The sequence below is a fragment of the Peromyscus eremicus genome, chromosome X (genome assembly GCF_949786415.1).
Source record: "Peromyscus eremicus chromosome X, PerEre_H2_v1, whole genome shotgun sequence".
NCBI lineage: Eukaryota > Metazoa > Chordata > Mammalia > Rodentia > Cricetidae > Peromyscus > Peromyscus eremicus.
This window is the reverse complement of record NC_081439.1, coordinates 60,163,704-60,181,026: the sequence shown is the minus strand read 5'-3', so window position 1 is coordinate 60,181,026 and position 17,323 is coordinate 60,163,704. Positions and strand designations below refer to the sequence as shown.

At 40.1% G+C, this 17,323-nt stretch overlaps 1 protein-coding gene across 4 annotated transcripts in view; it reads left to right on the top strand.

Moving 5' to 3' along the window:
• Atrx (ATRX chromatin remodeler) overlaps window positions 1-17,323 on the top strand; it is a 178,033-nt gene that overhangs the window by 41,019 nt on the left and 119,691 nt on the right. For all 4 annotated transcript variants that reach the window (XM_059251435.1, XM_059251433.1, XM_059251432.1 and 1 more), the window contains exons 2-4: window positions 6,318-6,430; window positions 15,496-15,551; window positions 17,173-17,225. In XM_059251435.1, the coding sequence (XP_059107418.1) occupies window positions 6,318-6,430; window positions 15,496-15,551; window positions 17,173-17,225 (222 nt within the window). The remainder of the gene's footprint in view (window positions 1-6,317; window positions 6,431-15,495; window positions 15,552-17,172; window positions 17,226-17,323) is intronic.

Below are 17,323 nucleotides of genomic sequence, written 5' to 3'. Positions count from 1 at the left end.
TTTTTAAACTATGAGTCATGTTACTATGAACAGTCACTTACATTTTTTTTGAAGGATTAGCATGTGGTTTCATTTCTCTTGGGTGTATTTCTGGAAGTAGGATTTCTGGCTCATTTTGTTACCCTGTGCTTAATTTTTTTTCAGTGCTGCGGAACAAACGCAGGGCCTTGTATGTAGCAGGCCAGTTTTTTCCACAGTGCCTGTACCATTTTGCATTCCTTTTTGTTTTTTGGGATGAGATCTCATAGCCCAGGCTGGCCTTGAACTCCTTATTTAACAGGTAGTTCATTGAGCTCCTGATCCTCCTACACCTCTCCAGTGCTGGGATCACTTTGCCCAATTGGTGTTGTGGCTCAGGATCCAAACCAGGGCCTCATACTTGCTAGGCAAGCACCTCACTAGCCGAGCTACATCCCGGTCCTATTTACAGGCGGCAGTGTATATGGACTTGCCAGAAATGTTTTTGTTTGAAAAGTTATTTTATCCATTTTATTGAGTATCAGTGGTTTGTTTCTTTTTTGTTTTTGTTTGGTTTCTTTTTTTGTTTTTTGTTTTTTTCAAGACAGGGTTTCTATTTGTAGCTCTGGCTGTCCTTGTACTCACAGAGATTTGCCTGTCTGCGCCTCCCAAGTGCTGGGATTTAAAGGCATGCACCACCACTGCCTGGCTTCGAATGGTTTCTTTTTTTTTTTTTTAAGATTTATTTATGTATTATGTATACAGTGTTCTGCCTACATGCATGCTTGCAGGCCAGAAGAGGGTATCAGATCTCATTATAGATGGTTGTGAGCCACCATGTGGTTGTTGGGAATTGAACTCAGGACCTCTGGAAGAACAACCAGTGCTCTTAACTGCTGAGCCATCTCTCCAGCCCCGAATGGTTTCTTATGTGGTTTTGATTTGCATTTACATTTGTACATTTTGTTTGGAGAACTTCATATTAAAGTTATTTGCCAGTTTTTCAAATAAAATTTTTAAAGATTTGCTTACGTGTATGTGTGTGTGTGTGTGTGTGTGTGTGTGTGTGTGTGTGTGTGTGAATGTATGCCACATGTGTGTCAGTACCCTAAGAAACCAGCTACCTGATGTGGGTGCTTGGAGCTGAAATGGGATCCTATGGAAGAACAGCAGGTACTCTTAACCCTGAGCCATCTCCTTAGTCTCTCAACCTACTTTTATACTTATTTATTTATGTGTGTGTACCAGAGAGCACACGTAGAGGTCAGAGGACAACTTTAGGAGCCATTTCTCTTCTGGTGATGGACCTCAGGTCCTCAGACTTGGTGGCAAACACCTTTACCTGCTCATCTCTCTTTCTGTCCCAGAAGGGGGTTTTAAAAACATATTTGGGGCTGGAGAGATGGTTCAGTGGTTTCGAGCACTGATGGCTTGTAGAGGACCTGGGTTTCATTCCCCCACATGATGCTCACAACCATATGCAGCTCCAGTTCCAGGGGGTCCAATGCCCTCTTCTGGCCTCTGTGGGCTCCGGGCACACGTGTGCACAGACATATGTACAGGAAAAAATACCCATCCACATAGAATCCTAAAGTAATAATAATATAAAAATATATTCATTTAGTGAGCACACTTGCATGAGTGCTCCCCCTCCTCCCTCCTGCTCCTCCCCCCATGTGTGTGTCCTCATGGGTGTCCCCTAGTATGTATGGAGTTTAGAGGACACTTTTTGAACACTGACTCTCTTCTTCACTCATGTGGGTTCTCCTTTGCCCCAAGTCCCTTCACCTAGTGAACCATCCTGCTTGCTGCTTTCCTTTTTATGCTTACGGAGTCGCTGGAGAAGCAGCGAGGTTAGCTTTACTTTAGAGGTCAGGCAGAATTTGTCAGTAAGTCTTTCTGGCCATGCCTAGGCTTTTCTTTGTTGGAGACTATTACTACTTCAATCTCACTTGCTCTTTAAAGTGTGTTTTCTTGATTTACTTTTGGTAGCCATATGTGTCTAGGAATCTATTCATTACTTCTAGGTTTCCCATCTATTTGGAATGTAAATTTTCAAAATATTTCCTAAGCCTCCTCTGAATTTAATTTCTAATTTCAGTGTTTTGTTTACTTTGTCTATGGGTTTGTTGATTTTTTTTGTTTGTTTTGTTTTTCGAGACAGGGTTTCTCTGTAGCTTTGCGCCTTTCCTGGAACTCGTTTTGTAGACCAGGCTGGCCTCGAACTCACAGAGATCCGCTGGGATTAAAGGCGTGCGCCACCACCGCCCGGTGGGTTTGTTGGTTTTTATCTTTCTACCGAATCATTTCTGGTTTTTTTTTTTGTGTTTATGTTTATGTGCAGTTTGTCTGCATATATGTTTGTGTACCACATATATGCCTGATGTCTGGGGAGGCCAGAAGAAGATGGAGGATCCCTTGGAACTGGAGGATTGAACCTGGGTCCTCTGGAAGAACAGCCAATCCTATTTACCACCGAGCCATTTCTCCAGCCTCAACTTTTTTTTCATTTTTTTATTAATTAAATTTATTTATTTTACATCTCGACTGCATTTTCCCCTCTCTCCTATTTTCTCCTCCACCTCCCTTCTGTCCCCCTCTCCCTCAATTTAATCCTGTTTCTGTTGGGTTTCAACGAAGCATGACATATCAAGTTGAGGTGGGACTAAGCTCCTCCCCTTGTGTTAAGGCTGGGCAAGGGAATCCAGTATGAGGAGTAGGGTCCCAAGAGCCAGCCAAAGCTTATGAAACTGGTCCCACTGCTAGGAGTCCCACAAGTAGACCAAGCTACACAACTGTCACACATATGTAGAGGGCCTAGGTTGGTTCCATACGGGCTCCAGACTCTGTGGGCTCCTTTGAGTCCAGGTTAGTTGTTTCTGTGGGTTCCCTTGTGATTTCCTTGACACACACACACACACACACACACACACACACACACACACACACACCATGGTTCATATAATCTTTCCTCCCTTTCTTCAGCAGGATTTCCCTAGCTCTGCTGAATGCTTGGCCGATGTTGGTCTCTGCATCTGTTTCTGTCAGTTACTGTATAAAGCATCCCTGATGATTATTGAGCTAGGCACCAATCTGTGAATATAGCAGGATATCATTAGGCATCATTATGTTGAATTATTTTCTTATCCCATCTGGGTCCTGGCACTTCTGGCAATGTCAGGGGCGGGCTCACTCTCATGGTATGGGTCTAAGGCTGAACCAGTCATTGGTTGGCCACTCCCACAATCTTGGCACCACCCTTAGCCAACTACCTCCCCCTTCCCATAGGCAGGACAGATTAAATGTCAAAGGTTGAGTTCCAGCCTCAACTTTTTATTATTATTTTTTTCATTAATTATTATTTTTTGGGTTTTTGAGACAGGGGTTCTCTGTGTAGTTTTGGTGCCTATCCTAGAACTTGCTCTGTAGACCAGGCTGGCCTAGAACTCAGAGATCTGCCTGCCTCTGCCTCCCGAGTGCTGGGATTAAAGGCGTGCACCACCACTGCCAGCTCATTAGGTTTTTTTATTGAGTCAGGTTCTTAGTATCTCAGGCTTGCTTCATACTTGCTATGCAGCTAAGGATGATCTTAAATTTCTGGTGCTCTTGCCTCTAGCGCCAGAGGAATGGGATTATAAGCACATGTTACCATTCCTAGTTTATCTGTTTCTGGGGATCAAAGCTATGAATTTGTGCGTGCTAGTCAAGTATTCTACAAGCTGAGTACACCCCCTTCGCCCAAATCCTTGTTTCATGATTCTTTGTATTAGTTTTTTAATCTCCATTTCATTAATTTCTCTTTTGAAAAAGGATATTTACTTATTTACAGTTTTTATTTTATGTTTATGAGTATTTGCCTGGATGTATGTATATGCATCACATACTTGCATGATGCTTTCAGAAGACAGGAGAGGGCATTGGATTTCCTGAAACTGGAGTTACTGGTGTTTATGATGTGAATGCTGAGAATTTTATCCAGGTGCTCTGTAAGAACAGCCAGTGCCCTTAAAGACTGAATTGTTCTTCCAACCCTCTTTTAATGTGTATGTATGTATGTATGTATGTATGTATGTATGTATGTACATGCACATGAGTGTGGAATTTAGAGGCAGTTTTGCTGTCTAATGTGGGTGTTGAGAGCTGAACTTCGGTCCTCTGAAAAAGCAATGTGAGCCATTTATTTCTTCAGCCCCTTCAATTCATTAATTTCTGCTTTAGTCTTTCTCTTGTCTTGATGGTATCTTTTGACACAATTGTTTTGAAGTTTGATGAAGTCAGGACTTGTTTATTTTCTGTCTTGCTTTTAAGTTTATAAAATCTTCCTTTAAAAAGATTTGTGTATTGTGAATGTCTATTATTTGTCTTTGATGTTCATGCCTGTGTGCACACAGAGGCCAGAAAAGGTTATTGATATCCTTTTCTATTCCTTTGAGGCAGGACTTCTCTGAACCTAGAGCTTGTGTTTTCTAGGCTGGATGTTACCCGACCTCATGGAGCTTTCTGTTGCTGGCTCCCTTGGGGCTGCAGTTGCTTGTTAACATGGGTGCTGGGACATGGACTCTGGTCCTCAAGATTGCACAAGTGCTTTTCATTGCCGAATCATCTCTCCAGCCTTGAAAATCTTCGTTTTTTAAAAGAAAAGATTAAATGTTTAACTTCTACTTTTAAGCTTTGAACTCCTTATCAGTTTATTTTTATCATTTGTTTGTTTGTTTGTTTTGTGTAGCTCTGGCTGTCCTAGAACTCACTTTGTAGATCAGGCTGGCCCTGAACTCACAGCAATCGGCCTTCCTCTGTCTCTGGAGTGCTGGGATTAAAGGTGTTTGCCACCATGTAAGGGAACACTATTCAGTCATTAAACAGCTTAACAGTTTATGCTGTAAATGATTAGTTATTGGTTGCTTAAAAGTCTTCATTCTTTTAAGTCTTGTTCTATAATTTTTTTCATCTTAGCATCAGTGCATTATACAACTACTCTATACCAAGCAGAAGATAGACTAATTAAAAACTAATGAAACAGTCAAGGCAGTAAGGAAATAGACTTGATAAGTTACTGATTTTCTTGTGTAAAGGCAGAAAAATGTTACATATTTTGCACGTTGGTCTGTTTAAGCTTTCTTGAAAAGGTGATCCACCAGTGTTTTGGTTTCAGAGGCCTTTACAGATATAGCCTATGGATAAGAAAATAGTTACTAAAGTTAGTAATGATAATGAGAAGATATTTACAAGGGCCAGCTAGATGTTGTGAAATAAAGGTAGATGAATTTTTGTTTTTCTTCTTTTTTTTTAAGATTTATTTATTTATTATGTATACAGTGTTCTGTCTGCATGTATGCCTGCAGGCCAGAAGAGGGCACCAGATCTCATTGCAGATGGTTGTGAGCCATCATGTGGGTACTGGGAATTGAACTCAGGACCTTTGGAAGAGCAGCTAGTGTTCTTAACCGCTGAGCCATCTCTGTAGCCCGTTTGTTTGTTTTTCTAGACAGGATTTCTCAGTGTAGTTCTGGCTATCCTGGAACTTACATTGTAGTCCAGGCTAGCGTCAAACTCAAGCGATCCGCCTGCCTCTGCTTTCTGAGTGCTGGGATCAAAGGTGTGCACTCTGCCTAGCAAAAGGTGCATAAAATTTAAACATGAGTATCTTTTTGCCTTTTATTGCCTCAGTTTTTCTTTTAAAAGTCATTTGAGGTTGTAAGTTTACCTTTTATTAAAAAAAGTGATAGGTTTTTGTTCTTCACTATTTTTGTTCTTCGTTATATTTCGTTTAATTTTGGGAATTAAACTTTTGAGGGCTTGTGCATGCAAGGTAAATATTTTTGATGCTGATCTCCATTCCCAGTGCCTTGTGATAAGCTTTATTTTGTGTTAAATTATTTTAAAATGTAACTTATACTAAACATACCATATTAAGCACATTGAAAGATTTTGGTATTTTGGAAATGTTTAGTGAATAGTATGAGCATTTTTCCTTAAGTGATATTTATTAGCCTGTCTATGGTTGTATGGGTAGATTGTGTTATTTTGTTTGTTTATTTTCAAGATAGGGTTTCTCTGTGTTGCCTCGGCTGTCCTAGAACTCACTTTGTAGACCAGGCTGGCCTAGTACTCACTCTGTAGACCAGGCTGGCCTAGAACTCGTAGAGATCCACCTGTCTCTGCCTCCTGAGTGCTGGGATTAAAGGCATGTGCCACCACTGCCTGGCTGTTATTCATATTTTTATATTCTCAGCAAAATAAAATTTGTTACCTTAATTTTTGACTGTGAGCATGTATATTCTCATAAGATTATAGGATAAGCTTTACTGTTAGAGATTTATGTTTATTATAAGGACGTTGTTAAATTTTTGTTTTGATAGTGAAAGCAAGTTGAATACATTGGTGCAGAAGCTTCATGACTTCCTAGCACATTCATCAGAAGAATCTGAGGAAACGTGTTCTTCTCCACGACTTGTAATGAACCAAAGCACAGGTAAGTCAAAAAGGACTTTGCTATATCTAGTCCTTTTTTAATTATTTCTATTCATGTATTTTATTTTATTTTTTTTCGAGACAGGGATTCTCTGTGTAGCTTTGTGCCTTTCCTGGATCTCGCTCTGTAGACCAGGCTGGCCTCGAACTCACAGAGATCCGCCTGGTTCTGCCTCCCCAGTGCTGGGATTAAAGGCGTGCACCACCACCGCCCGGCTCTATTCATGTATTTTAAATAGTTCCTTATATTTTTATTTATGTCTATGATGTGTGTGAGGCTGCATGAGTTTATGTTTTTGTGCACCAAATGTATGTAGGTGTCTAGAGAGGACTGGATTCCTCTGTAATATAATTCCAGATCCCCGGAACTGGAGTTAGAGGTGGTTGTGAGCCACTTGATGAGGGTGCTGGGAACCGACTCGGAGTCCTCTGCAAGAGCAACTTAATTGCCGAGTCACCTCTCCAGCCCGACATTTATTTATTTTTGTGTGGAGTAGCTACTTAATTTGTAGAAGTTCTTATTGGATATGTTTGTTAGCATCTGCTGTAAGATTTTAATTTTGGAAGGAAAAGTGTGAATTTGTAAACTGATGATGTTTAGAGTGTTTTATATATAATGGAAGTTGCTGGTGGAGGAGGTCATGAGTAGATAAGTATTAGGAGAGAGATGAGCTGTGTAGGTTTCAGGTGGTGGAACTCGGGGCGTTAAGCATGCTAGGCAAGTGCTCTGTATAACTGTATCCCTAATGAAGTATAGGAATACTTTATTATAACGGTTACTTGTGTATGAGAATTTAAATCATTGTGCTGTTTAATATCACTCAATGAAGTTTGGAATGGTGTTCCACACCTAAAATTTCAGTGCTCAGTAGGCAAGTAGCCTTCAAGGCCAGTATGGATTACACAGTAAGTTTCAGTCCAGCGTGGTTACAGTCACTCATCTTTTTTATTGTTTCGAAAACAACAACAAAACACCAAAATGGATTTGGTGAATTTATTTATTTATTTTTATTTATTTATTTATTTTTTTGGTTTTTCGAGACAGGGTTTCTCTGTGTAGCTTTGCACCTTTCCTGGGACTCACTTGGTAGTCCAGGCTGGCCTCGAACTCACAGAGATCCACCTGGCTCTGCCTCCCGAGTGCTGGGATTAAAGGCGTGCGCCACCACCGCCCGGCGAATTTATTTTTATAAAATAAGTTGACATTTGTTCTCTTTACTCCTTTTAAGAATTTTTTTTTTCTGAGACAGGATTTCTCTGTGTAGCTCTGGCTGTTCTGGAACTCACTCTGTAGACCAGACTGGCCTCAAACTCACAGAGATCCACCTGCCTCTGCCTCCTGAGTGCTGGGATTTAAAGGCGTGCGCCACCACCACCTGGCTAAGAGTTTTTTTTTTCTTTTTTGTTCTTTTGTTTTCCAAGACAGTGTTTCTCTGTGGAGCTTTGGAGCCTATCCTAGAACTCGATCTGTAGAAGACCAGGCTGGCCTCAAATTCACTGCGATCCACTAAGAAATGTTTTTGAGATAGGATGTTGCTATATATCCCGGGCTGTCTTTAACCTTGTGGTCATCTTTCCTAAGCCTCTTGAATGCTGAGATTACCATACTAAACAAGGGGTTGGGAATTTAGCTCAGTGGTAGAGCGCTTGAGGCCCTAGGTTCGGTCATCAGCTCCAGAAAAAAAAAAAAGGGAAAAAATAGCCTATATCCAGGGCTGGAGGGATGGCTTATCAGTTGGGAGCATTGACTGCTCTTGGGAAGGACCCAGGTTCAATTCCCACACCCACATGACAGTTCACCACTGCCTATAACTCTAGCTCCAGGGGTTCTGACACCCTCACAGAGATATGAATACAGGCAAAATACCATTTGCACATAAAACTAAAAAAAAAAACCTATATCCTATCATGATTACTGGCTTAAGTAAAATTACTTATAGCAAGCACAACACAAAAGCTCATTCACGTATATACATGTATACAACATAGAAAATAACATAAGATCATAGTGAAAAGGTCAACTATATGTTCAGTTAAGAGTATTATAAGTCACTGCTAAGCATTTTCTAAAAACTGAGACTGTCAACCCACAGATTTAAGAGGTTCTGATAGGATTCAGAGAAACACAGGAATTCCTACACTAGGGCCAGCCAGATTGCTGAATGAATAAAAGCTATTGCTGGGAAAGTCTGATAGCCCAAGTTTGATCCCTGGAACTCACATGACGTTGGAGGGGAAAACCAGTTCCACAGAGTTGCCTTCTGACCTTCATGTGTATGTGTTCCATGGCATATGTATCCACATCTTCATTCCACAAACACATTTTTTAAAAAGGGAAACTATAGCTAGTCTTTATCAGACTATTTTTAAGCACATCTTTCCCGGTTTTTCCGAGACAGGGTTTCTTTGTATATCCTTGGCTGTCGCTTTGTAGACTAGGCTGGCCTCAGACTCACGGAGATCTTCTTGCCTCTGCCTCAAGAAAAGGCGTGTGCAACTGCTACCATTGCCCCATTGCCCGCCCCCCCCCCCATGTTTTTATGAGACAGGGTCTCATTGCGCAACTCTGAATTCTGGCTGGTCTGGTGCTTGCTATGTAGACTAGGCTGGCTTTGAACTCATATTTGCCTCGAGCTTTGAGACTAAAGGCATGGGCCATCAGCCCACATTCAAACTTTTTTAAAGAGCAAAATTCTCAGAAGTCTCGTAATGTTTCCAGAAGAAAAATATTACTTCCAAAGGACCAGCAGCAATACTATAGTCTTCTTCCCAGATGACCGTGGCTTGTGTGTCAAGGTGACAAAATATAAATAAATAAATAAATAAATAAATAAATAAATAAATAAATAAATAAATAAATAAATAAATAAATAGAATAAGAATCTACCTAGGAGAATATGCTTCTGTGAATTTTATCACAAGGCAAGTGGTTTCGTTTGTCCCTTTATTAATGATGTTGTTGGATTATTTGGTTGTATTGGTTATATTTGTGCTTGGTTGATTACTATAAAGTTAGGATTTATTCTTTTATAACTAATAATGAGATAAGGTAGATTTTGAGATGATTCTATCATCAGATTTTAACTTAATGTGTTCTCTATTCCAAATGATTATGTTAGGTGGCTCAGACGACCCATATTTGTCATCTCACAGCTATTGTAGGTCAGAAATCTGGTGGCCTTTGCTTAGCTTTCCTTGGGCTATCACAAGGCAAAGTCAGGGTGTAAGTAGCACATATGGTAGCTCCGTGGAAGATTGCGTCCCCAGATTCCTTTAAGGTTTTGGCAGAATTCAGTTCCCTGTGGTCATAAAAATGAGACTCCTATTTTCCGTTCCTGTTGGCCAGGCTCCGTACGTGAGCTCCTTTTACCTGCCTGCATGGCCTGTCTCATAACCCCTTCTTTCGGCAGGACGAGCACAGCACATGGTGTCTTCGTCAGGCCCTGAGTCTTTCTCCCTCTTTTGTGGGTTGATTCTCTTGCTCTTTGCTAACAGATAGATTCTTAAAAGACAGGCTCGTGCCATGTAACCCTAGCTGGCCTGGAACCTGCTATGTAGAGCAGACTGTCCTAGAACTCAGGCTGGGTGCTACCATGACCACCTGGTCTGAAATTTTCGGTTTCTAAGGTTTCTCGTGATTATTATTATTATCATTCCTGACAATCTCTCATGTTTAAGGTTAACTGTACCAACTTACAAACACAGCTGTGGCAGTGAAGCCTAATTACAGATTCAGGGAACTGAGGTTGTGGAATCTTGTTGGCCATTCCTACAAAGTCTGTGTATCACAAGGTCTGTTCGTTGCCTGATAATTTATTGCTGCATTATTAGTTACAATATTACTAAGGGAGGGTTTTATGATTTATCATCTATGCATTTACTATATATACTAATTCTCTGTTTCCTATGAATATTGTTACTATCATTTATTTTAAAAACTTTATCACATTTATTTAGTTTTTGTATATGTACGTGCCACAGCATACCTGTCAAGGTCAGAGAACAACCTTCTCCTCCTAGTACGTGGAACCTAGGGATTGAATTTAGGTTGTCAGGCTTGGCAGCAAGTGCCTTTGCCCATTTGCTATGTTACCAATCCTTGTTTTTTTCTTTTGACACTTGAGTTGTTGACAGTTTTTTTTTTTTTTTTACAAACAAGCACTGATCATTTCTTGGATGTGTGGATGTGTTTTTGTTTTTTTGTCTCCATAAGCTGTTAAGGCTAACAACTATCAGTGGGCCTGTTGTGCTCATTGTCACCAGGAAGGCCTTGCTGGCTTCTCCAGGGAAAGCTAGTGTATGTGTGTTAAATGTTTATGAGTTGAGGGCAGCACTCGTAATTTGACACCACACTTCCCCAGTCTTCTCCTTTTTGTATTTAGAGCTTTTTCCTCTAACAGAAAGAAATTCAGGTGTACATGCAGGGCTCCTCTCATCTTCAATTTTAACACTCATTTGCCTACTCTTCTTTGTACTCCTACAGTTTCATTACAGTTGCTAATCACAGAAAAGAAATGTAATCAACGTTTAGTATTTGTTTGAAATTATCCATCCAGTTTTATTTTAAGATAAGGGCTCTCTAGCTAGTCCTTGTTGTCAAATGAACTTACTGTGTAGACCAGGCTGGCCTTGAACTAAGATCTTCTGCCTCTACATAACGAATGCTAGGATTAAAGGCATGTACCACCACTCTAGATTTTTACTGAGACAAGCTCTCCCCTAGCCTAGGCTGGTTTTGAATTAGTAAGCAGTCTTCTGCTTCATTTTCCTAAAGTGCTGGGATTATAGGCATGAACCACCATGCTGAACTCTTTATTCATTTAATTGATATATTTGGAGACAGGGAAGGTCTCTAATTACAGACTTGACCTACAATACCCAGCTAATTCCTTATTTTTAGAATGAAGTTTATTGCCAGAGTCCTGTGTTCATTAGGTGCTTGAGTTGGGCACATTAAGAGTCTACTTCTCATGCCATGGGTGGTGGCGCACGCCTTCAATCTCAGCACTTGGGAGGCAGAGGCAGGCGGTTCTCTGTGAGTTCGAGGCCAGCCTGGTCTACAGAGCAAATTCCAGGAAAGGCGCAAAGCTACAGAGAAACCCTGTCTCGAAAAACAAAAACAAAACAAAACAAAAAAACAAACCAAAGGTGTTTGGGGTGGGGGGGACAAAAAAAGTCTACTTCTCCTAGTGGCAGAGTGTGGCTTTAGTTGAATGAATCATATTGTGCACAAATATGCAATACTATATGTACTGTCGGCAGCACAAATAAGGAGTTAGATAAGTAGGGGCAATAATGGAAGGAGAGTCAAAGCCTAGAAGGAGGAAATGACACTGGCCAAAATACCCATTTGTTAAAGCCTCTTTGCCTCAGGAAAGGTCCCGTTAGCTTTTTGTAGCTGTTAAGACTTAAATAAAAACCAGTGGTCTGGGGCTGGAGAGATGGCTCCCTGGCTGCTCTCCTAGAGGACCTTACTGAGTTCAATTCCCAGCAGTCACATGGTGGCTCACGACCATCTATATTGAGATCTGGTGCCCTCTTCTGGCATTCAGGTGTACATGCAGGCAGAACACTATACATAATAAATAAACCCTTAAAAAAATCCCAAAAAGCCCCCCCCCAGCTGGTGGTCTAATTGGATGCAGTGTCAAGGAAAAACTTGAAGACTATAAGTAATTATAAAGTGAACTAGGAGATCTCATCTTGGTTAGAGCTACCAAATGGGAGCTCAAAGTTTTGGAGAAAATAAAACCCTCAAGCAGAAAAAAAAAATACCTACCCATACAGTCTTTTGACTGAATTGCCTAAGTGTATCCTGGATTCTAGGCAGTGGGGGTGGGACCGTGAAAGGACAGAACAAAAACTCGGCTGCCTTCTTTGTATAGGTTGGGGTTAGATTTCAGGTGAGTTCACTGTTTTCTGCCGCCCAGTTAGCAACTCTTTTCAGGAACATCGCAGAAGTATCTTGACTGACTATTTCACAGTGTCCAGTATCCAATTTCAGATATACTAGATAGACCAAAAGAGGAAATGTCACTCATTCATGCAAGGAAAGGGGATCACTAGAACTTCTGTGTGGAAATGAGTAGACAAGTACTGTAACTATGTTCAACTATCAAAGGCAGGTATACTTATGAAGAACAGACTGATAAGGAAGCCCAATAAGAGAAAAACTGTAAGAAGAAAACCAATTTGAAATTCTGCAGCTGAAGAACAACAAAATACTATTTTACAGGACACTAGAGATGGTGGTGAATTTGATGGTAGATTAATAGTAATTATTCACCCTGGAATAAATACTTAAAACTATACAGAGCAACTTGGTCATCATATTTTTTCTTCAAGAGACAACCGTACAAGTGGATAGTTTTCATATACAGAATAAGAATGTAGGTTGGCAGTACAGCGTAGGAGTAGAGTGCTTGCTCTGTATTCAAGACCCAGCCTGGGAGGGTGGGCAATGACATCGGCAGAGGGTAGCCAGCCACGAGTGGTGGGGGATGAAATCAAAAGCTCTTGGGAGGCAGAGGCAGGAAGTTCTTTTGTTTGTTTGTTTACTTTTATTCTTGAGAATGGGTCTCTTGTAGCTCAGGCTTGAACTTCCTGTGTAGTGGAGGGTGACCCTGGACTCATCTCCATTTTCCATGTGTTGAAATTACAGATGTGTGCTGTATGCATGACTGAGGAAAGAAGATGGCTGCACAGGGTATCTCTTAAAAAAAAACAACAACAACAAAGAATAGGAATGTTTAGTTAATAGACAGCTGAGACATTCTTAGCCTTGTGCTTTTCTGTTATCACAATACTAATATTATAAATATTTTTGTTATATTTTTACCTATAAATATATCAGGGTTTTACATTTTTTCTAATTAGGTTTAATTCTTTTTTAAAATATGAATGTTTTCTGTGCATGTATATATGTGCACCACTTACATGCCTGGTGCCCGTGGAGGTCAGAAGAGAGTATTAGATCTCTTGGAACTGGAGATACAGATGGTTGTGAAACCACCATATGGGTGCTGGAAATCAAACCCAGGTCCTCTTGAAAAGCAACAAATGTGTTTAACTGCTGAGCCATCTCTCTTAGCCCCCTACCCCCACCCCCAGGTAAGGTCGGGCATCTGGCTGTGCTGCACGGGCTATTGTTTGAACCTCCAGTCTCCCAAGTATGACATTCTCTGCTTAGTTTACACATAAAAATCTTGTTTTGAAATGTTTAGGAACTCACTTGACATTTCTATGTGGAATTTGTATTCTGTAAGTTTGTCGAAGTTACTTATTAGTTCTAGTAATTCTTTTCCCATGTTTTTATGGATCCTTTGGGATATTGTACTTAAGACTGTCTTACTATGCAGACTAAGCTAACCTTGAACTTACAGAGATCCCTCTCCCTCAGGCTCCCAAGTGCTGCTGTTAGAGGCTTGTGTTACACCCCAAATCCTCTTGCCTCTATCTTTTCAGTGCTGGAATTACAGACATGTATCACCATGTCTTGTTTATCAGGTACTGGGGAGAGAACCCAGGGCTTTGTTCCTGCTTGTCAGGTACTCTACTCTGCCTACCAATTGAGCTCCAGCCCCAGCCCTGTAGCTTGTCTTCTTGTATGGAGTTTTCTAGTATTTTGTTGAAAAATTTTACATCACTTCTCCTAAGTAATAATCTGTAGTTTCCTCTTTTGTGATATCTTACTTTGATTTGATATCAGGGTAACAATGACCTCATAAAATGAGTTGAGAAGTATCCTCTCCTATTTTTAGAGGAATTCACAAAGCATTAACACCCTGTTTGACATGTTTGTTAAAATTATTGGTTAAAACATCTGGGCTTTTTTTCTTTTGTTTGTTTGTTTTTGTGGGTCATTTTTGATGACTGATCTCTTCCACGTTGTCTTAATTTGTCAGGAGTCTATTTCATTAGTTTGTTTGCCTGTTACATTTCTCTCTAGTTTTTGGTGTGTGGTTCATACAATTCCTTTATAATCTTTTTATTTTGTTAAGGTTGGCAATAATAATTTTCTCTTTTATTTCTTAGTCTACCTTAAGGTTTATTCCATTTTTTTTTTTAACAATTACTTCTTGGTGTCTTAAAATTTCTTTTCTATTCCCGGTTTCATTAACTTGTATTCTTTTCTTCTGTTTACTTTTGTTTTAATTTAATCTTATGTCTCCAGCATTTAATTTTTTTGGTTTTTGGCTTTTTTTGGTTTTTTGTTTTTTCAAGACAGGGTTTCTCTGTGTAACAATCTCGGCTGTCCTGAAACACACTTTGTAGCCCAGGCTGGCCTCGAGCTCACAGAGATCCGCCTGCCTCTGCCTCCTGAGTACTGGGATTAAAGGAGTGTGCCACCACTGCTTGCCCCTCCAGTGTTTAATTTATGTGTATGGGCATTTTGCCATATATGGCTGTACATGACTTACTTGCTCATTGCCCACGGGCACCCGATCACCTGGTACTGTAGCTACAGGTGGTTGTGAGCTGACATGTGGGTGCTGGGAATCCCACCTGGGTCCTCTTTTAAGAACAGTGAATGTTCTTGCCAGCTAAGCCATCTCTCCAGCCTGTCACTAGCATTCTATAATGAGATGAAATACAGCTTGTTAGTAGTCATGTTATACTTAGAGGTAGAAGCAGAGGCAGGGGGATATCTGTGAGTGTGAGATCAACCTTGTCTACATAGTGAGTTCCAGGACAGCCAGAGCTACATATAGAAACTCTGTCTCGAAAAAAACAAAAAATAAAATATAAAACTTTTAGTAGTATCAATATCACTGTGTTTCATAGCTTCAAAATGGGCTTGGGAGATTGTAGGTATTAGTATTCTGCTATTTGTGTTTTTTTTTAAATTATTTTACTTTATTTTTTTGAGACAGGGTCTTTCTGTGTAACTCTGACTGATCTTGAGCTTGCTGTATAAGCCATTTGGCCTCAGGTTTATGTTAATCATCCTGCCCCGCCCCCTGAGTGCTTGGATTACAGGCATGTGCTACACTGCCACTTTTGGTGGTGTTTGATAATACATTGGAGACATGGTAAACATTCTTTCTTTCTTTCTTTTATTTTTAGATAAAAACAGTGGTTCTCTAATTAACTCTGATATGATGGATAATAACAAGGAAGAGGTAAGTGAATTGGAAGCATTTTAAAGATTATTAATAATCAGCATATTTGTCTTTTGTGCTTCCAGTTTTAATATATACTAACATTTAAAGTTATCATTGTGATAGTTTAATTTGGTTGTTGTCAAGTTTGGTAAGGTGTTCATTTTTATAATACAGTTCACTTTAGCAGTTTACTTGAGGTCAGAAAAGTCTTGCTATATTGATAAGATATTTAACTGTCATTATAGGGTATCAGTTTGAGGTACACATTGTGGAAATGGCTTTAGAATTTTGAGGTTTTTTTTTTTCCTGAGACAGAGTCTCTCTGTGTAGCCCTGGCTGTCCTGGAACTCATAGAGATCTACTTGTCTCTGCTTCCTGAAGGTAGAACTATGGGCATATTCTACCATGCCCTGCTGGTTGTAAAATTTTTCAAAACATGATATTCAGAGTTAGTAAACATTATCCGAATAACACACATGGAGGTCCTTCATCTTTCATGCAGGCTTGCATTTTAGAGAAAGTATTTTGTATGTTCGAGAAGAATGGTACCTTTTGTAAATCCTTAAAAACTTCTGTCTCTCATAAATCTGATTACTTAAATCTGATTACTTCTGCTCCTTTGTTTTATATTTGTTAGATCAGATGGAGGTCATGGTAAACATTGTATTCTTTCCCATATCCTTAGCTGGTAATTGTAATTATTTCCAGAGAATTAGCTCAGTGGTAGAGTGCTTTCATAGCAACACACACACACACACACACACACACACGCACACGCACACGCACACGCACACGCACACACACTCACACTCACACTCACACTCACACTCACACTCACAGCCCAATACCACAAAAAGACAAACAGAAAACCCCAGAAGGATCAGGCATGATAGCAGCCTCAGTACTCAGGAGCTAAAGTAGAGGCAGGTGGGTCTCTGTGTTGGAGACCAGCCTGGTCCGCATAGCAGGTTCCAGGCCAGCTGGGGCTACATAGTGAGACCCTGTCTCAAAATAAAAAAACCCTCAACATCAGTAAAAAGAAAATGGAAGAGCTGGGGTGTAGTTTAGTGTTAGAATACATGCTAAAGGTGATGCTTCTGGAGTCACTCCCCTATCAGTGCTGGAAGTTTGACTTGCGGGCTTGATCTTTTGTGCAGGGGACCACAGTTGCTGTGAAATACATTTTATTAAATGTATGAAATTTTCATTATTAAATGTATGAAATTTTCAAAGAATAAAACATATTAATAAATGCAAGAGCACATGCTAGGGGTCTTGGGCTAAAAGCTCTAGTACCCTCACCCCCTTGAAAAAAAAAAGAGACAAATTTAATCTTCAGTCAAGGAAACCCGAGAGTAATGAGAATTAGTGGGTTTTGTTGTGGGCAGGGTGGGCTAGGGTGAGGGGCTGTTGGCGTTGGTGCTAAACCTAAAACTTGGCAGCTTTACCAACCACTAAGGTACATTCTCAACCTCAGAATTTGTTTCTGAAGTTCTTTGAAAGAGAGATTTTGGACATACAAAATAGCATTTTGTTATATTACTGTAAGAAAGCTCTTCCTACAGGAAGATGATTGATTATATCAATGTTGTTGCTGGAAGACTTTCCTCACTTTTGTGTTTCTCCCCTTCATGTTTAGGGAACTAGCACCTCAGAAAAATCCAGATCTTCAGGATCTTCACGCTCTAAGAGGTGAGTTGATGTTAAAAGGAGTAAAATGTTTTCTGTCTTTTCTTTTTTCTTGGTTATTTGGTTTACTGTATCTAAAAATATTTTTTTCTGAACTTACT